This window comes from Elaeis guineensis, chromosome 6, assembly GCF_000442705.2.
Source record: "Elaeis guineensis isolate ETL-2024a chromosome 6, EG11, whole genome shotgun sequence".
Classification (NCBI taxonomy): Eukaryota; Viridiplantae; Streptophyta; class Magnoliopsida; order Arecales; family Arecaceae; genus Elaeis; species Elaeis guineensis.
The window spans coordinates 16,025,363-16,046,884 of NC_025998.2; the positions used below are offsets into that span (position 1 = coordinate 16,025,363).

The window sequence follows — 21,522 nt, forward strand, 5'->3', positions numbered from 1 at the left end:
TCGGACCCTTACCAGGACCGACGTATCCATATCAACGGGAGTTGCACTCCTTCAACTTTCAGCAACACATCCGCCCTTGACAAGGGCCGATGCATCTGTTGCGACGGGAGTTCATACTCCTTCTACGATCGAACTTTCGGGCCGAACCATCGGCCGACATGCCGATCGGGCCCCGACCAGTCGCGACTTCCGACCAGGCTACGGCCGGTCGAGGGATATTCGGCTTACCACCGTCTATCGAACAATGCGACCTTAGTCGCATTGACGACTTGCCGACCGACCTACGACCGGCTGGACGACATTCGGCTTGCAACCGTATGTCGAAGGATACCGAACGAATACCCGACGTAAGAGCATGGGGATCCGACTTACTATCGTTCCCCCGACACTGCGCCGGACGGTGTTCGACTGAACGCGTCTATGGGAGCCCAACTACCGAACCTTTACCAGGTTCGGTCGGCTCCCGACTTAACGAGACACGCCCGACTAATGAGCTCGACTACTAGAAGCCGACCCAAAGTCGGGACTTACTCTTCCTTCGAAGCTGCACGAGTTGCTGAAGTCCTACCGACTTACGTGAGTTAGTGACTTACCTAAGTTAGCGACTCACGTTCGACATTGCAGACATGTTCGACATTACAAACAAAGGGAGAAGATAAAAGAAGATTTCATTCAAGACTTAAAGAAATTTTATCCATAGATAAAAGAAAGTTTACAAGAAAAGGTCGAAGCCCGATTACAAGTGCTTCAGAAAAACAAAAACAGAGATAATCGACAGGGCCCGATCATCTGTCCTAATCGATCTCTTCGACCGACGGAGGATCGGGGATGATCGGCGTGTCGGCCATAAGCGGTGCTAGCTCGGTGGCTGAAGAAGGTGCTTCGGTAGGCGAGGGGATATTGGCCGGCACCTGCTCCGGGACGGCTTCCTCCACCACGACGACGCCTCCCGACGGCTGGTCGGCCATCTCCTCGGTTCCTTCCCCTTCGGCTCCTTCCTCCTTGGCTAGCGGCGGGACGACGCGACTGACGTCCAGCTCCGGGTACAAAGCATGGACGGCATCCCGACCGTCCTCGAACCCGACCTGGTATGAGGCGAAGCCCGACTCGAGCATCTCCTCCCGGTATCGGTCGGAGGCTCGGAAGTCTTCCACCGCCCGATCGGCCGACTCTTTCGCCGACCTTGCCTCGTCCTCCGTGCGGGCGAGCGACTCCCTCACCGACTCCGCCTCAACCTTCGCCATTTCGACGTCGACCTGGGCGATGGATAATTCCTCTTCGGCTTCGGCGAGCTTCTCCAGGCTAACCCGGAGTTGCTCGCGTTCCCCTTTGAGTTCGGCGGTGGCGCCGTGCCGTTCGCGGCGAAGACGACGCACGGCCCGACCCTTGTGCCTGGCCTCCTTCTTGGCCGACCGAAGTTCGGACCCGAGCCGAGAGATCTCGTCAACTAACTTGGCCTCCCGGTCGGCCGATTGCTGAAGTTGGTCGGCCAACATCGCCCTCTCGGCTTCGGCCGCCGCCGACCTCTCCTTGAAGGCTGCCCGGACGCTGCCGAACCTTCGGTACCCGGCCTCCAGTTCTGACATCGTGAAGATCAGCTGCCGATTGAAAAAGCTTCGTCAGAATCGCATGACAAGAAAAATTTCTAAGGGAAAGAAGAAGTGATGCGAAGCTTACCTCAACCATGGTCGGGTAGAACCGCGACAGCATCTCGGTCACCTGCCGAGATCGCAGCGACTCTACGTCGGCTGGGAGGAGGATCCCCTGACACAACCTCCTCGCGAGGTTGTGGTCAGCCAACGCCGACGCTCCTTCGGGGTAGTGCGCGCTGGGAATCGCAGATCGGCTCCCCGACCTTGTTTCGTCTTCGGGCTCCATCGGGGCTTTCCCCCGATCAGCTGCCCCGACCGACGGGACCGGCAATGATGGAACGCTGGAGTTCGATTCGGCGCCCCCCGTTGTGCCAACGGACGCCGCGGACGATGTTCGGTTTCCCGAACGTCATCCGGCTCCACCCGCACCGGCGAAGCCACCGATGTTCCCTCGACCGCCTCCTCGGCCGGTCTCTCCTCTGCGTGGACCGTCGGAGCCGCGAGGGCTATTACGGGCTCCGACTGGTCGGTTGCCGATGCCTCGACGGTCGGCGGAGCTGGAGCTGGTTTCTTCGGAGGGCGCGAAGGGCCGGCCCCCGATGCTGGCCTCTTCCTTGTGGCGAACCGCCGAATCTCGGCATCTGTCGGCCGCATCCTTGGTGGTGTCCCTGCAATACCGACAAAAATGTTAAAGACCGAACCAAGAGCCGAACAAAAAGAAAGACCGGGGGATCGGGCGATACCTATTCGGGGGACCAGACTCAAGCCGGCATCATAGAGAGCTTGTTCGGTAACAAGCTCCCTCTGCTTTGGGACCGACATGTCTTTCAGTCGGTGGAAGTCCTCCCGGTCGTCCGCCTCCACCCGACTGTTGTCGTTGGCTTCAGTTCGGGCACACCCCAGCGGGAAGGAAAGCCCCAAGGAGATGAGGAGGAGACAAAGAAAAACTGGTTCTTCCATCCATGAATGGACGATGGAAGACCAGTTATGAAGGCAAGACCCTTCCGGGGGTTGAAGAGCCACCACCCTCGGGCTTTAGGGTGGGGTCGGAGCACAAAGAATGCCCGAAAGAGTGAGACGCGAGGGTTGGTCGGCAAGAGCTGACACAACAGCACGAAGGAAATGATTAAACGGACAGAGTTCGGCGCCAGTTGCGCCAGACAGAGTCCGTAATAATCTAATAAATTTCGGACAAACTCCGGAATTAGAAGCCGAAGACCCGCGGAAGGTCTTCAACATATAGCGCCAGATCGCCAGGCGGAGGGTTGTTAACCCGACCGCCGGCCCCTGGAGCGGAGAGCCGAAACTGCTCCGAGATGCGATATTGCTCCCGAAGCCGATCGACATTCGGCCCCGAAAGCGAGGAGGCCTCATCTTTCGGAGCTAATCGGGAGTCGTCGGTCGGGTTCCCCGACCGAGCTCCCTGAGTCGGTGTCCTGGTCATTGCACCAGAACCGAATGAAGAAGAAGAAGAAAGAGAAGAAGAAGAAGAAGAAGAAGATGGGACCACGAACCAGATGGATCCCTTCGGAAGCAAGAGAGCTCTACCCGCGACGACTGAGAAATCGCCCGGACAGAGTTTCCCCAGCGAAATGGCAAATGTGGGTCATGGGTCCGGAAGGTCCTATATATATAGGGCCGACCGACGGCCGAGATGCTTCCGCGCCGACCGAAGGCCCTCAGATGCACGACGCGTGGCGTTCGCCGGTTGGCGGAAGATTCGGCGCGCCCCATCCCAGGACGGCCGCACCGCCCACATTAAATGCAGGGAGGCGCCGGCCAACTACCCTCGATACGCGGCACGCGGGGCGCGGCTCCGCATTCATGCGCCCGCGCCGATTCGCGTTCCCGATGGGATGCCTGACAGCGGCCCACTCTCCCGCGATCGGCGCCGAATATCCGGTCGTCTGACGCCGTATCGTCCGGCATCCGATCTTCTGACACCGACGTAACGTCTGACGACGACAAGACGCGACGTCTGACACCTGACGCTGACGTGACTACCGACACCGACTAGACGTCCGGATCTCTTGGCATTTGTGAGGCGTCTGACATCGGATCAGCCGACGGTACAGTTGGATCTACGCATGCGACAAATCCACTCCCAATCGTCCGGGATTGCTGCCCGAATGAAAGCATCGGCCAGCTCACCACCCGACTTAGGAGTGGAGGGGGGCAACTGTTGGGGGATACCCACCGCCCGACCGACCGGCGGCCCGCCCGACCGACCGGCGGCCCGACCGACTAACGGCGGCCCGACCGACCGACCGGCGGCCCGACCGACTAACGGCGGTCTGACTGACCGACCGACGGCCCGACCGACTCCGACGGACGACTCCGACTGGCCGATAGACCGACCGATCGTCGGTCGGGGCGACCGATTGACGGACGCCATCACCGGCTAATTATCGGCTTACGACCGACTGAGGATACGTCGGGCGCACCTTTTCCCGACCGACTGAACCCAGAGGTCCGATGGCCGACTCATAGAAGGCTCGCCGACCAACGGAGGGGCCCGACACCACTCAGCTGGCTACCGACTTTGGGTCGGTCGGTTCCTTCAATCGCCGTACAGCCGCCGGACCTTGTCAGTTCTGACAGCGACATGCGGCACGGCTACCTAGGGGCATTGTCCCGCCGGGGGCATGGTCAACCCTGGTGATTTGACAGCCGCGCGGCGACGTGACATCTTCACGACGACTCTGACAATCTACAGTGAGTTGACAGTTCCTCACTTGTCCGCGCCATTAATGACGGCGCCATACCGTGCTCCGCTATATAAACCGGGAAGGCAACAGTGCAATGGATCCGCTCCGTCTCTCCCAAAAATGCAGGTTCGCTCCTCTCTCTCTCTCTCGCTCGAGTTCTCTGTCTATATTTCACTGTTGCCCAGTCACCTCTCTGACTTGACCGTCGGAGGGTCTCCGTCGGAGCCACCTCCGGTCAGAGTGGACTTCTCGTTTTTGTAAGTGTACGTGTACGCTTCCCAATGATCGGATGACGAGGTGATTGGCCGCAACAGATATCTTAACAAATTTTAAATGAAGGTGCTGATTTTTGGATACATGAGTTCTGAGTGCAGAACTTTTACCCACCCCATTCTGTAGTTTGTCCTCAAAGAAGGAATGAAACTGAGAGATGTTGCAGAGAGAACAGTATTACTGTATTAGCATCCGGTAATAAACATCTAATCATTTGCGCAGGCCTTCTATTACTCGGCTGGGCAGCCTGGGCTTAGCGTGAGTCGGGAGGAGGGTCCAAACTTTTTATAAATGCGATCCCGACCGTCCGATCAAAGAAGCACTCCGTCTCATGAGGACCCGCGGCCTCTCACCCGTTAGGGTTCGCCTGCTGCCGTCTAAAACCATCTTCGGGTCTCACTCCGAAGAACCCTCGCGTGAAAATGGTGAAGGGGCGGCAGGGAGAGCGCGTTAGGTCGGTCTCTTCTCCCATCTCCACCCGAACCCTAACCCTAAAAATCGTCTCTCTCATTCATCGCTTTCTCTTCTTCTCTCTCGCAGGCTTTACGTTCGTGGGACGATTCTTGGCTACAAGAGGTCCAATTTTTGATGAATTTCGTTCGATTTTATTTGTTTTTTCTTCCGATCGGATTGATTTAATGGGAAGAGATTTTGCTCAGGTCGAAGTCGAACCAGTATGAGAACACGTCGTTGATCCAGATCGAGGGGGTGAACACCAAGGAGGAGGTGGCCTGGTACTGCGGCAAGCGCATGGCGTACATCTACAAGGCCAAGACCAAGTCGGACGGGACCCGCTACCGGTGCATCTGGGGCAAGGTCACCCGCCCTCACGGCAACAGCGGCGTCGTCCGCGCCAAGTTCAAGTCCAACCTCCCACCCAAATCCATGGGCGGGAAAGTTAGGGTTTTCATGTATCCGAGCAACATTTGAGGTGAGGCTCTAATGCCTTTCTTTTTGGCTTCTTCGGTTTGTTCATTCTAAGATGTATGCGTTATGATGTTTTGAGAGGGTTTGTGGATCATTTGCTTCCTCTGTGATGTGAAATTCCTCTGTGATGTGAAATAGAGACATCTAGTTTTTTTTTTTTTTTTTTGATTGATTTTTATAAATCTTGTTAGCTGGATATGTTTATGTTTTGCGGTAAAACTCTAGAGCTTTCGATTGAAAGTTCTTTCTGGTAAATTTTTGATGCATTGAGTGTTTGTTTTAAGGGTGCAAACAGAGAAGCATTTTTCTTTTCTTGAGATGTATAATTCTACCAATCAAGCATTAAAAAAAAAAAGTAAATTACAATGACCTTCCTCGAGGTTTGAGGTAATTGCAGCTGACCTTCCTCGAGGTTTGAGGTAATTGCAGCTTCCCACCTAACGTTTTGGAAATATACATTCTACTACCTGATTTTTGCTATATACATGACACGTAACCCCCTACGAATATCTTTCTATTAAATAAACTAATTATCTTACTAACATCATCACTATCTAATCTACTTGAGTCTTAAAATATCTAATATTTTTTTTATTTTGATATTTTTTTATTTTCTAAATTTTAAATTTTTATATTTGACCGGAGCTTATACGAATATTTCCGAAACAATGGGTGGGGTTACGGTAATTTACTCAAAAAAAAAAAAAGAAGATGCTTTCCGATGATGAGCGCATGGAAGAACAGTTCTCACTTAAAAACCCGTTCTTTTCGATGTTTCTTCCGTATCCTTCGTGCCACAACAATGAACTTCTTTTCTGTCACCATTTGGAGTCATACGGGTTCTATTGTTGCTTTGGGTAAGGTTGTTTTCTTTTCATGTTTCCTCGCTCTGTCTTCTTATTTACTTTTGTCTCTTTAGGATAGCACCTTGTTTGACGTCATGCTTGATGGTGATACTGACCCCATTAAAGACCATGATTGTCTTGCTCGCCTGCACTAGCTCTTGTTGCAAGGTTGTTGCTTTTTATGCCCATCTTTCTCACTTTCACTTCAGCTATCTGTCCTGTACTTTTGAACTCCTAACTGCATGTCTTCAAATTGGGTGGCTAGGCTTGACCCATCATCTCATGCCTATAACCTGTTTGGTTGGTGTTTCTTGAGTCTAAACGCCACACTTACATGGGGATGCCTATGTCAACTGTGATTGCAGAGATACAAAAGGAAGTAGAATGATGAAATGCTTGGCTTGGGGAGGTAGATATCACTTGTTAGCTGACAAGCATGTCCTGTTCATGAGGAATTTCTTGAATTGGAACATTTTGGATTCACTTTTTTGCTTTTGTTGAATATAGTAAGATGTCCGCAAAGGATTTGCTTGCATATACCACATCACTCTTTGGGTATATTTGATGTGATGGGCACCCTAGCATTTTAGGCTATTTCCTAAAATGCTAGAGAGGATTCTCATCTTGCTTGTAATGGTCGTTTGTTAAAACTCGATTTGTTTTGGAAGATGGTAAACAGGGCTTTGGGCCCAATCACTTTTCTTCCAAGAGTAGCAATTTTGCTGTGTTCTAGGATCATAAGAATGAGATTTGCACCCTCATCCTTCCTATTCAACTAACTGGTTTTAGTGTGAAGTTGGAAAACTTTAGTAGGATGATTGACTTGCTTTTTATTTTCTTTGAGCTGCGACCATATTCATGCTTATAGTGAAATTGTTGGAACTCTTATTTTGAAAGGTGAATGCTTTACTGTCATAACATTTAGCACATTTATCTGTTGAAGCTTTTGGGCATATATTTGCTGCTTTGGGAACTTTGAGATCTAGGTGTAGTTGTAATTTTTGAAGTTAAAGATATCCTAGGATTCATTCTCCATTTTTCATATATGATCACTCTTAGCATCTTCTATATAGTTTTTACAGTCCCTATAGTTTCATCGTTAACATTCACTATGTGATCCAATCTAGCCCCCTCTGCAGTTTGTTGATCTTGACAGTGTTGCCTCTTATATTAAATCATGAGCTTCTTTTCAGATTTTTAAGAGCAGAGATCCTTAAGGTTTTCTTCTTAAGCTAGTGGGTCATTACGACCTGTCTGTATCTGATAGAGACTTGGTATTGATATTTGCTGGATGCTTTTAGAACATGTATCCTATTTTTTAAAACCTAAGAAAAGGCTTCAGGTACTTCTCCAATGTGCCCAGGTAATGTTGGGGAGGGAAGGAAGAAGGGGTTCTGGAAATGTCATTTTGATATTCCAGAATGCTTTACAGATCCCTTTCTACCTCACATGTATGTGCATCCATTTGGGTGAATGAATGGAGTGAATGAATGTAACATGTGCAATGTTTGTATCTATGTATGTAATTATCCATGTATCCATTCATCGATCCTAGCCATAAAAATTCGCAAATCTGTGTCCTACATCCATGCTTCATAGTCCTTAAGCTGCTAGGTAGAATTTGTTGTATTTTGTGGAAATGAGACAAGCTACCCAGGATTATTCATTTGTTTATTTGTGAAAATGTGATCTTTCCAATAATTTTAATATTTAGAGCATCAACTCCTGTTATGGTGTACTATTTCTCTTATTACATTCCTTTTCATCTGTATAAACATTATATTTCTACCTGAGACATGTTTTTCTACTTTTGGGATGATCATTTACTTGAGTAATATATTCTCATAGGGATTGCTTGAAGTATCTTCCCTTCTTTTGGGCTCATTGTGCTTGTTCATCAAGCACGACTGATGCCCTTCATCGAGTCACCTGATTCTAGGTGACTATCGTACTGCACAACTTTTTGATAAAATACAATACATCAAAATATGGTCATATTCATATAAATGTTTCTGATCAACAGTTTCCAAGATTTCTTGCATGTTAATTTCCTTTTCTGCTTTCATACAAGACTTCTACTCTTCCTATGCCCATCAGGCTTCTGTTTCTAATGGTTTTCCATCATGTGATAGGACAAAATGCTTGGATTCTGAAACTCTTTTTTTTTTCTCTTGTTCAGGTGTAGCCATGCAATGCAAATGTGACAGAAGGCGGACCTATAGTTTAGCGGCCATTGAATTTTAATGCTCGATTTTAGTATGTCAAAATTTTTGATACTCTGTGAACTGGTTGCTATTTTTTACAGTGTTCTTTGAGAGGAAGTGGAACTTACTTCGCATATTAGAATTATCGAATTATGTTCTTTTATAACGAGCAGAACATGTGGTCGTTTGAGAGCATGGATTGCCTGGAGGGTCGGGTTTGCAGGGAGTTGCTACTCGTGGTTGATCTAGTGCACGCCAACACGTGGACCAAAACATCTCAAAGCCTTATATTAAACCAGGAAAATAAAATGATAGATGAAACCATGGCCGGGTGGAGCTTGCCTTGACTCCATTGCTACGGTGCCGATGGTGCCACCCTGCCGTGCATGCTACTTTGTGTCTGCACTCTTCCGGTCTCTCACGGTCATGCTAGTCGATGATAAACGTACCGCATGAAATGTCTGGAGGTACTTCTGTTATAATATGATATTAATGACGACAAATTGGTTTTAGGAGGGGTTTGGTGCTCTTGATTGAAAATCATAAATGGTGTTTGAAGTTCATAAAACCTTTATCTGAAACTGAAATGGGTAAAATCCGAATCAAGTTATCCTTTGAGAACAAAATTTAGATTTTAAATGCACATGAGCTATTGCAATTCTGGATATGGGCTTCCGATGCCATATGACCACCCATTGTTCAGGACATGGGTGACCCGGTCATGGGGGTGCTGACGAGGAGTGAAAATACCGGCATTGCTGTAGAAGTAGGCCACCGTATCGCAAGCACCGGGTGCAATTGGACCGCGCAAATCCCACGGTGGATAACACGCCAACCTACGATATATATATTAAACAAATGCAATGACCATTTATGAACTAGCGGTCTTGCAATTTTGCAATCATCACAATTTACATCATTGTCATCATGATTATTTGCACATCTAAGCAATACTCTTTTTCTTTTTTTTTTTCACAAAAAATGAAAAACGGTTCTCTGGTTTGACTAAAGCACATTTTGTCTCCTCATCATCACAACCCGACAACCCCCACCGCCCACCCCACCCTTTGTTTTGTTATCTATTATGATGATGACTTAATTTGTTTTTGGTTTCTTGGGTAAGAGGTGGCTTAATTTGTTTCAGCTTTGAGGGAAAATTAGGAAGAGAATGGAATGAGAGAGGGGAAGTTTTATCCCACGTGAATGGGTATCTCTGTCAGTATATGCGAGAGACACGGAGAGAGATTTAAAATTAAATAGCAACGTTATCCGCTAAACAGCTGTCATGCAATGCCAACGTTTTCTAGGTGTTTCATTGTTGTTTGCGAGCCGAGATTTTAAAAAAAAAAAAAAAATTGGCAAAACCTTTAAGGTAATAAAATAAAAGAAAAGACTGGTCAAACTAATAAACTATTCCTGGTAAAAGGTAGAGATTTGAATCCCAAAGACACCCATTAAGCTTTGAAACGAATCTAAAAAGATATCAATCTTCCCTTGCTTACGAGCCATGGACTACGTCAGAGAAAGCAGGAGAGATAGCAATCACGTGTGGAAAATTCTCATCACCAGGTCAATTCAAGAAAAATAAATAAAGAATGGCAACTTGCAACGTAAGAATTGGTTCGGATTAGTGCAAGAGCTAGGATTTGTCACGCATGCAAAGGAAAGGAAGGCCGGAGAGATGGAGAAAGAGATGAAGATGCCAACTCGTTTTTTGCGATAATTTCTCTTGGTTTTTGTATCTATCTTCTGCTACTTTTTTTTTTTTCAAAAAAAAAAAAACAAGGTTTTGAGGTTAATGACATGCTTTAATTAGGGCCGCACGAGTCCATGGCACTGAACCGTGCGTAACCAATTGAGAACTAAGCCGGCCCTATCGGAAACCGATTTTGCTGGACCGTAATCACAGTCTGGCATCGCGGTAACCTTACAACAGATGATTAGATGCCAGCTCTGATGCAAAGCTATAAAACCCCTCGTCGTAGAACCATCTTTCCCCCGTACCTTGGAATCTTCTAACCCCATCATCTCATCCGTAAGCATATTCTTTTCTTATCTCTTCTTCTTCTTCTTTTTCTTCCTCTAATTCTGCTATAATAATTGATGTATTGAAGGAAATATGTGATCTTTGTAAAAGTTGATTCCTTCTTCTGAAGATATACATCTGGATTTTATTTGTTCGTAGGAAAAGGGTATTATGATTTCTTTTTTCTGTACGACATTACAACTTGGTTTTGATTTATTTTTTTTTTATTGGGAAGGATGGGGCGATGAGCGGGGGCTTTTGTTTTTTTAACTTGTTATTGTTAATCTGTTGAATAAGGTTGATTTTTGTTAAATCTTGGAATGAAATTGGAAGAAGTTCTTAGGAGACACGGCGAGAAGATTATCCTGAGAAGGGTTTTTGATCATTACTTTTGTGAAGTGATAAGAAGAAATAAACGAGCTATATCTGTTATAAACCCGAAATTCTTTATAGAAATGCTTTTTGGATAAGTTATTCTTAAGTTGCTCCTTTGTTCTTTCCCCATTGCTAATTATGAGAATTAGGTACCGGGAAATCTGATTTAGGAAAAAGCCTTGGAATATTTTTTTTCTTGCAAACCATCTAATTTTGGCTAAATGTAGTAGTTATTCCATGAAAATTCATGATATAGAGATTGAATTATCAATGTACGGATTTAATATGATGAGATCAGATAACAATAGAATAGTTACTTGAGAAAAGAGAGAAATAGGAAATGCAAGGGCGAAATGAAGAATTGATCGATAAAGATGCTTTCATCTGTATATTTGTCCAAGGTCATGGAGTACTTCTCCCTCTTGCAACAAGGATACAGAATCATCTTACCAATTAGGGTTACGAATTTCATTAACAAGCAATACTGAAACCTCTCAAGGATCTGAAAGATACATTTAACCCAAATCTGTATCATTACAAGCGTCGACAATCTCTTGCAGAAAGCTACAAATATGGGGAAGCCAAACTTCTAAACGCATACGAACTTGTGGTCTTTTTTATCCCCTCCCCACATTAAGATGCATTAGATATAAAGAATCCTCTCGACTCATCCTGCAAGCAAATCCGAGCAGTTCCCATATCTTAAGGCTGTAAGGTTTATGTTTGTTTTTCTGAAGCAATCTTAGTTGCCTCGAAACAGTCAACTTTCAACTTTTCAATGGTCTTTTAGCATGTTTACCATGGCTTCTCATTGGGACACTGCATAACTTAGTTGAATATTTTCCATCTGAAGTGGCACTTAGCCAATAGACTCTTCGCTTCCTAGTATAAGGAATCTGTCCTTTTTCTGCTGGTTTAGGTGTTCCACTCTGAGACTACAGATCATAATATGTGGGCTCTAGTGAGTTCTTAGTAAAGCTATGGACTCTCTCATTTGAAAAGCTGTATATTTTTTTGGTTCAAAAGTTAAGAGGAAAGGGGAGACTCTTTGATAATTTCTGTTTCATTATTAATATTTCTACTCTATATCATGCCCCACCCTTCAACCACTATAGATATGTCTCTTTTCACTAAATTATCATTAGGGCTGTGGAATACATATGATCAGTTCAATTTCAAGGAGTTTGTGATGGATGGCTGTGATCCCATTAAAGAACAAAATATCTCGGATTATGTTTTCGGTCGACATTGTGATCCAATCACATGTGATGCATGTGACTGAGCAGACGGAAAATTAGATGGATAGTTGTGACCCCATCAACCAGTGAAATATTTAGGATTTTATTTTTTTTCCATTATTTATGTGTATTTTATAGCACATGGGATGCATGTAACTGATACGAGAGAAAGGATTAGTTTGTGATTGCTTTGATTCATGAACCAATGTAAAAGGTACTTTTGCTATCATCTTTTTTACTTTATGTGGTTTGATAAATGTACTCATATTTTTGACTACTTCAACAATGTGAGTAATAGGACCAAACAGTATACTTATAAACATTTCACAACTTAGGTTCAGCATCAATTTTACCCATATATGCGAGGCTATCACATTATATGTAACAGAAGGAGATTCACTACTCTTGATACTATGGCTTCATATACTGTTTCCTTCCACAATAGAAATATACAGTTTTGATCTGATTTGATTGGGAAATTGAATGCTTTAGTTCTTTCTTTAAGTATTAAAACTGGATCAAAAATTTATTGTTAATTCTGGTTTTAGGAGATATCAGTGGATAATGATTGATGTTCTACAATTTGAAGGGCATGTTTTCAGGTGAAAGGGCATAGATTCATCAAAAGTTTAATGCTTATGAAGCCATGGGACTCTATACTAGGATTTTTTTTATATATATTTGTCATTAATTTCTAAATTTTACTCTCAAGTGTCCCAAAATCTTTTCCTTACCTCTGTGTCATTACATGTGCAGCATGACTATCACCAAGCTTCTGTCAAAGGTAAAGGTGTTATTTAAACAACAATCAAGTCTTATCTTGGACTACAACCCCTTCATTTTTAGATGCAAACCTGTGACATTCGAGGAAGCCCTCAAATTTGTAAGAAAAATAAAGGTGAGAAACGTTTGGATTAAAATCTCCTTCTGAGTAATCTATACTTGTTTCTGCTGAGTGTAAAGGAATTTAAATGCATTAAGCAGAAAAAAATAACAGCTCAGGGGGGTGATTATCTCGAGAGTACCTAGTTGCATTTCTAATTTTTGTATGAAAATATTGGTAGCTGTTTTTCTGCAATGCATTTTTGCCTGGTTAAAGTAGAATGATGAAAGTGCTGCCAGTTAGGCTGACCTGCATTGCTGTTATTTGTCGGTCACAGTACTTGCACCAACAACCATTAGCACTTCCTAGGGAAATCACCCTGAGCCATGTTGGATGGTGTATTCTTTCAAGATAACATACATTCCAGGTTATGCTGATTTTGTGTTATTTGAACCCCATAATTCACTTATGAATGCATAACCATAGTTCATCATGAAAATGATATGTGATAGAACACATTAACTTTTCAAATTTTGCTAACAAATCTAGATCGAGAACTTGAAGTATAATAGACCTTTGATGCAACTTTTTTACTTCTACTGTGCATTATAAGGTTTGACTGAACCAATGCAACTTCCAGCTTGTTAGAGATTTGGCTTCAGTTAAATATGACATCACATGTTACTTATGACTGTATCTTGATGAAGTACCGAGAACTAAAGATTAATTATTTTCATCGGTGTCTTGCTTCACTCATATGAAAACATCCACCACCATTAATCAAGTAGACAAGTTTCATATTTTATTTTAGCCCAACCTCCTCACAGTGGGGGCTGCATGGTTATTAGTTACATGTTTGTCCTGCACGAGGGATGCATTTTAGCTTTTCATTAACTTGATCATGTTAAATGGCTTCTTTACTGCAACAAAACCCATGATTTAACTTCATCTTCATCCTGGCTAGCTTTTTTGCTGGAACTTGTATATTTTCTTACTGCTTTGAAACCAGCAGTGAAATTTTGGTATCTTATTATCAATCATATGATCAATATGAGCTTGATCTTTTAAAATACAGGTTTATCTTCTCTCTTACCATTTTTTCTCCGAAAAGCTCCATTCTGAAATAAGTCACTTAGCCTAAGAAAGCTGCCAAACCTGCACATGTACATCATGCTAAAGACTCAAATCATTATGTATTTTAGCTATATGGTCGATTTAAAGGATGCTATTGGATATCAGGCTATGCTGGTATTAGCATAAATTGACCTTAAAACATCGTTGAGGTTGTGAAAGATAAAATGAAAATGGGTGCTCATATGTACACCATGCTACATTGTGGGGAAAAACAAAAATAGCATGTCTGATGCAAGTATCAGATGCCATTGCCTACAAAAAGTGTTTGGTTAGGCCTGGTTAGACCTTGCCTCTAGCCTGGAGGACCCAAAAGGATCAGCTAGCTGTTTATTATCGGCCCAGGACATAAAATCTGCCTCTCAGGGATTCAGAGGGGATTTGCATGGTGAGAAGATTTTGGGGGCATTGCATCTCTTAGATATTAACATGTATATGGAGAGGGTATCTGTGAGACTTTAATAGCAATCAAGTTCGATCTTTGTCTCTCTTTGTTTCCTCAATTAGTTGACGGTGAAAGGGACTCCCCAACATTCACTCTCAAATTAAATGGTCAGATCAATTGCTTGATATCAGATATACAAAAATTTGGTTTTGTGCTCATCCTTTACTTCTTCATGCATTTTTTGTTTTCCTCCTTTCTGGTTGCAGTAAGTTTGACCAGAATATAGAATTACACATACCTTTCATAGAATAGTGGAAATATATTTATGGTTGTTATATCATTCTTATCTTAATTCAATGATGGATCTCAAGCTACCAAATTTCTTTTCTTCTGACTTGCATTGGGTCTTGCAGGCCCGCGATTATCATTTGTACTTGTCGCTGTTTGACATTCTAGGTCAGGAACGAACGTCCCAAGAAATCTATCAACAGGTATATGGTTATCTCAATCAAGATTTTATGTCTCAATAGGACAACGAGCATCCTGACTATCCCACCCCATTTCTGTGAGAAAATGGGACTGGGACAGTTGGAGACTTGGAAACCCATCCGCACAAGGAGAGAAAAAGAAAGAGGAAAAAAGGAAAGGAAGAAAAGATGAAGAATAGGGAAAAGTGAAAGAAAAGAATAAGAAAAATTAAAAAAAAAAAAGAAATGAAATGAAAAGGAAAAAAGAAAAGGAAAGAGAAAAAGAAAAAAAAGAAAGAAAAGAAAAAATGGAGAGAAATGGAGAATACCTACTAGGATGCATAACCGAGACCATTGTCTAACAGGATGGGACTGCAAGGCATTCCATTCCATAGAGAAATCAGGACATCTTCGTTCCACAGGATCAAAAATTTTAATCTTAATACCACTAGATTTTTGCCTACTTAAATTGTGTTTACATGCTGTTTTTGTTTTCTTTTGCAGCTTGTACTGCTTTTTCAGAACCATGATGATTTGCAAGTGGAGCTTAAACGTTTCAGACCACAAGCCCAAGCACGATTTGGTTCACTTGTGTTTCTTATTCTGCCTCTGTGTGCCTTAAGCTTATATCTCATCTTCTTTGAGAAACCACTGAGATGTCTATTAGAACAAAACATAAACAAAACTCCCTCATTGTAAAAATCGCTTTTTATTTGCTAAATTATTAATAATCTTCCTGTATAATTGTTTGGGTGACTTGGTTTAAAGTTGCCTGGCCAAAGTACATAGTATTATTACTGCATTGACTACTTCCCCACATTTATGTGTTCCATCAGATTCAAGGAACCCCTCGTGCCATTGGAAGATTTCTTCTGATTGCACAGCACAGCTACCTTTATCTGTAAGGCCCTCGAGCTCATTTTGCACACTCACAAATCTCAAAGCATCAAGTGCAGTCCTTGGAAATTGAAACAGTAGTATTATGGACCTGCTACCAAGTTTCTGTGAATGATCCATTATATATATTGTCATAATTATCCCAAAAATTATTTGACTCAAAGACCATTATGTATCAGAAAAGGTGTCATTGTTTAATTTCATCCTCTGCAAATAGATTCTGAGTTGACGGAGTCAGTTTATAATATATTTGTGTTGAATACCTAAACTAGGTCTTTGGTGGGTACCAAGGTTTGAAATAACAGCTGATGTAGTGACTTCATGCGTAACATAAAATCAAATAATGACTATTATTTAGCCTTCATGCAATTGTAACAGTGGTTATATAATGGGAATAGCATCCATTATTTGGATGCACAATGTTGATTAAAACCTCATTAGATGCAAAGATTGTAGCACGAGCAGTTTTCCACTGAATAGCGGGCTCCTGGGACGGTAAGATGCTTAAGCAAGGATTTGTTCCCATACACAGAAATTGGTTGATTACGGAGTTGCTAAATTAATGATTGTGAATCTAACATAACGATTCAAAGTATTTTTCATAATTTTTATCAGTTTGTGCGGTTTGAGTCCGATTTGATCGAACGGTCGAAGTCATTGGGTCAAAATAGTTTTTTTCCAAAGAGCAGGTTTTTATCAACTCAACCTGTAATAAACATCGGGCGACGGCCGATGGGTCAGTCAGATCGGCCTGGATCTCCAAAGTGCCAGACTCACTATGCTAACAAAGCTATAAAACCAATGCTTAATTAATAAATTCCCCAAGCCCTCCAAGGAATCTAGGGTTCCTCCTCCACGGCTTCGATGGTGGAAGTATGGAGGCTCCTCTTGGGGTGGAGTAGGTCGATGTGGTCCACCACTTCAGGTTGGAGAGTCATCTCTAAGTCACTGGAAGATTGGGTTCTCGATCAGGCTTTAGCTCAAGATTTTCCTGATATTGACATTGCATTGGGCAGCATAAAGGGTAAAGGCCATGAACAAGAAATTAAGTGTTATCCAGAGCAATCCTGATCAATCTAAACGCTTGGAAACCGCAAAGATGTGCGCGCCTGCGCGCGCTCACAAACCCACATACATGTATCTAATAGTATTGCATGGTCAAATCATGACGTATACACAGCAAGGATTTTCATAATATGCGTCGTGGATTGTGGTGTGCTTCTGCAAGTGGGAGGAGCTGCCGCTTCTTCATAATTTCTAATTTGGTGCCTCCACATTAGTCTGCTTATTTTGCTCTTTTTTTTTTATTATTATTGGACGCTTGTTGATTTGTTTTACTTGGCATTACCTATAAAGAGGCTTATCCTCCATGTATCAACAAAAAAGAGGTTTATTCTCCATTTCACTGTGGATTAGTGCACGCATATTTAGACAGCAGAAACCCTTAAACTACCTTTAGATGTGGGCATTTGCTATGTGGTTTGCTCCAAAGGTAATTTGAAGATATTGTTTAGAGGTGTAAGTGGATCGGAAAAAATTTAAAATTCAAACCAATTCAAACCAAACTAGAAGATTGGATCGGATTTTTGAATTTTGATTTTAGATTTGGAGTCAATTTTTAAAAATTTTAGATTTTAGACTTGGATTTGGATTTAATATTATAAAATCTAAATCCAATCCAAAGTCCAAACTATGGGTCCAAATCAAATCCAATCCATTTTTCTAGTTTGGACTTTTGGATTTTACATACATACGTATATATGTATGCACACGCATGTGTTTGTGTGTGTATATGTGTTTCAAGTTTAATTTTTTTTAAATATTATAAAACTTATTATATTTTGACGATGTAATTTTTCTTAAGAATCTAGAACTCATGATTTTTACATGATACTATTATAGCACGACTTGTTGAGATCCTTGGTATTGAAATTTATATTTTTTATTTTTTATCTATCGTTATTATAATATTAGTTATTAGATTAGTTATTAGTTATTAGATGTAGGGTGATATTACAGAGTACCTATAAGTAGTATATGTTTTGAATTCATATAACTTGCTTTTGAATTATGTTCCAAATTACAGTCTAATGTATGTAAAAGTTCAAAAATCTAATTCAATCCAATCCGAACTTTTCGGACTAGATTGGATTGGACTAGTAGAGTATTTGGTTCGATTTTGGAGTCAAGTTTTTAAGTCCAAAATATTTTATATTGAAGTTGGATTTAAGTATAATCCTATCCAATTCAGTCTATTTATACCCCTAATATTGTTCTTTGCTATTATATGGGCATAAGAGTGCAAGCATTAAAAAATATCTAATCGAGTGATTTTGGGAAAAAGTTTTAGTGCTATTCTTTATGTCATTTGAGATAGACTGCACATATATCACCAGTATGATATCGCACTCGTTGAACAAGCGAGTACTCCTGCTCTTCATGTTATGCTCCTAAACGAATGGTTGAGATGAGCAGACAAGATTGGCTCATGACTGATGCATATTAGTTTGCTCCAAGTAAATTTAGGTAATGTACAACATTTTTGCATATCATTCCATCTATATATAGCTCAAAGTCTACCTTGATCATGGACCTCTGATTCAGGATGTACTTTTATGGGGGCAGAGATGTTGATGAAGAGTACGGATCTATTTGGATATTCGATCCCAAAATCTCATGGGATTCATGAGTTTGGACTAGTGTAACTTGTTGCGGCCAATCTCCCCATCGTCCGATCGCTGGTATCGCGCACCTGCAAGAAAAGTCCATACTGGCCGGAGATGCCTCTGGCGGGGACCCTCCGACGGTTAAGTCAGAGAGGAGACTAGGCAACAGTGGAAAATCAGACGCTCAGCGGGAGAGAGAAAGAGCTCAAGAGCTTAGGAAACTTAGCCTCCCTTTAACACTGTTGCCTTACCCCATTTTATAGTAGAATGCGGTATGGTCCCATCATTAATGGCGTAGACAATTGGGGAGTTGTCAAATCGTCGGGGGCTGTCAAATCATCGTGGGTTGTCAAGTCACTGGAACTAATCCATGTCCTTGGCAGGACAGTGCCCTAGGGCGGCCATACCGCATGTCCTTGATAGGACAACTGCCCATAGCGGTCGCACGGCGTTTGGGTGGGCCGACCGACTGTAGGTCGGTATTCGACTGCTGGGACGTCGGGTGATAATCCGAAGACACCGTTGGCTGGTCTGGTGCCTTGCGGAAGTTGGACGTCGGCTGCCACCCCCGACAGTGGGTCGGTGATTTGGGCTCGGTCGCTTGGCCAGTCGGGAACAGTATGGGTCTGTTCGGCCAACATACCTTCGGTCGGGTATTATCAGCAACCATTATCGGTAGTCATCGTCGGGATCGTCTGTCGGAGTCGTCTGTCGGTCCGGTCGGTAGAGTCGGACATCGGTCGGACCGGTCCGAGGGTAAGTCGGCGGAGAGGGGTCAGTCGGTATATCCCAACAGTTGCCCCCCCACTCCTGAGTCGGATGTCGTATTGGCCAGCGTTTCCACGTCGGCGACGGCTTCGGGCGAATGGAGTGGTTTTCCAGCACGTCATGCTCCGACTCTGGCGACCGTTCCAATGAATGATCCGATATCAGACGTCGCATTGGGAATGCAAACCGCCGTCTCCTTGGGAACATGAACCGCCGTCTCCTTGGGGAACACGAACCGCCGTCGGTTAGCAAATTTTGAGATGCGATTTTTCTGCCACATGTCAGCGCGCTATTGGGTCGGGACCGTTCACACGGATGGAGGCGACGTGGCTTGATCTGAGGGCAGGTGCATCGAACCATCGGACCGAGGAAGGGCCCGGGTGCTGCCACATGTCGATATCTGAGAAACCCTCGTTCGGCACGCTTTCATCTCGACCGTCGAAGGGCCTTATATATATGCGGCCACTTGCATCCAAAACTTCACTTTCTGCTGCAAATCTTTTCCTGGCGCTGAGGCTCTGTCGAGTTGTCCCCCAGTTCCAGGTAGTTGTCTTTGTCCTCTTCCTTTGAGCCCTCGAAGTTTTTTCTGTTCTTGTCTCCTTGCGTCCTTCCTTCTTTGTCATTTCCTTGTTATTCTCCTTTCTGGGGCTAGCATCATGGCTAGAGCCTCTCCCCGAGAAAGTCAGTCGGGGAACCCGACCGACGATTCTCGGTCGACCCCAGAGGTGGAGGTTTCTTCACTTTCGGGGCAAACGTCGAACGGCTCAGGGAGCAGTACAGTATCCCGAAGCAGTTCGAGCACTTCGCCCCTGGGGCTGAGGGTCGGGTTAACAATCCGCCTTCGGACCAGGTGGTCTTCTATGTCGAGGACCTTCGGGCAGATCTTCGTTTTCCAATTCTGGAGTTCGTTCGGAACGTCTTGGATTACTACGGACTTTGTCCGGCGCAACTGGCACCGAACTCAGTCCAGCTGATAATCAGCTTTGCCTTGCTGTGTCGGCTTTTGCCGACTTATCCTCGTATCTCTCTCTTCCGGACGTTCTTCATCCTCCGACCTCACCCAAAAGCCTGAGGGTGGTGGTTCTTCAATCTCCGGAAGGGTCTTTCGTTCATCACCGATCTTCCATCGTCGATCTACGGATGGAAGAACTAATTTTTCTTTGCTTCCTCTTTGCTACCTTGGGGGTTTCCTTCCTGCTGGGGCGACCCTCGGACTCAGCCGAATGAAAACAGTCGGGTGGAGTATGGAGACCGAGAGGATTTTCACCGACTGAAGGATGTGTCGGTACCGAAGCAGAGGGAACTCGTCACCGAGCAAGCTCTGTACGATGCCGGCCTGAGTTCGATTCTCCATTTAGGTATTGTTCGGTCGATCGGTCATTTTTATCTTCTTTATCTGTCTTTGGACTTGTCCTGATCCTTTGTTAAAATTGCAGGCATACCGTCGAGAGTGAGACTGACAGATGCCGATATTCGGCAATATGCGGTGAGGAAGAGGCCGGCACCTGGGGTCGGACCTTCGCGGCCTCCCAAGAGGCCTCAGATAGCATCCCCGACCGACGTCGCGATGGTGGTAGCGCAGCCCGACACCGAACGGGCATCGGGCTATGAGCCGGTCATAGCCCTGTCGGCACCAGCGGTGCCACCCGAAGCGCCACCCGAGGAAGGAGCGGCTGAGGGGGCAGCCGAAGGAGTGTCGGCTCCTCCACCCACGAAAGAGGTTTGGGCCGAAGCATATGAGCCCGAACGACCTGCGGCGGCCGCCGTCGCGGCCTCAGGAGGGACCCAATCGAGCTCGAGCTTCCCATCTCTCTCTGATTTTCGAGCCTGAGTGGCCGAATGAGGGAAGGCTCCGATGGCGTCGGGTGACGACACAAGGTCGGCCGGCCACACCGCATCATCCGACGTCTAGCTTTTCGAAGGAGCATCGGCCCTGGCCAACCATAATTTGATCAGGATGTTGTGTCAAGCAACCATCCTCCCGGTCGATCGGGAGATCATGAAGAGTCGGCGGGTGACCGACATGCTTTCTTTCTTTTACCCGACTATGATCCAGGTGAGCTCCCCTCCTTCTTTCCTCATCATTTTGTTGTTTTTTTACCATTTCATTTTACTGACGACCAGCCTGTTTCTCGCAGCTGATCTACAATATGTCCGAGCTGGAGGCCGGGTATCGGAGGTTCAGCGATCTCCGAGC

At 44.5% G+C, this 21,522-nt stretch overlaps 2 protein-coding genes across 3 annotated transcripts; both read left to right on the top strand.

Moving 5' to 3' along the window:
- Nucleotides 1-4,898: 4,898 nt before the first annotated feature.
- On the top strand, nt 4,899-8,715 carry LOC105047105 (large ribosomal subunit protein eL33w). Its single transcript, XM_010925912.4, has 4 exons — nt 4,899-5,027; nt 5,114-5,149; nt 5,233-5,504; nt 8,525-8,715. Exons 1-3 carry the CDS (start codon nt 4,996-4,998, stop codon nt 5,501-5,503), a joined length of 339 nt encoding a protein of 112 aa, XP_010924214.1. The 5' UTR covers nt 4,899-4,995; the 3' UTR covers nt 5,504; nt 8,525-8,715.
- Nucleotides 8,716-10,310: 1,595 nt separating this feature from the next.
- LOC105047104 (paired amphipathic helix protein Sin3-like 3) lies at nt 10,311-15,796 on the top strand. 2 transcript variants are annotated; one of them, XM_010925910.4, is made up of 5 exons: nt 10,311-10,584; nt 12,737-12,790; nt 12,945-13,086; nt 14,941-15,018; nt 15,499-15,796. In XM_010925910.4, exons 2-5 carry the CDS (start codon nt 12,753-12,755, stop codon nt 15,691-15,693), a joined length of 453 nt encoding a protein of 150 aa, XP_010924212.1. In that variant the 5' UTR covers nt 10,311-10,584; nt 12,737-12,752; the 3' UTR covers nt 15,694-15,796. The 2 variants fall into 2 exon arrangements, with proteins under 2 accessions (XP_010924212.1, XP_010924213.1); XM_010925911.4 differs by lacking the exon at nt 12,737-12,790 and having other exon boundaries at nt 10,353-10,584.
- The last annotated feature ends 5,726 nt before the right edge of the window (nt 15,797-21,522 follow it).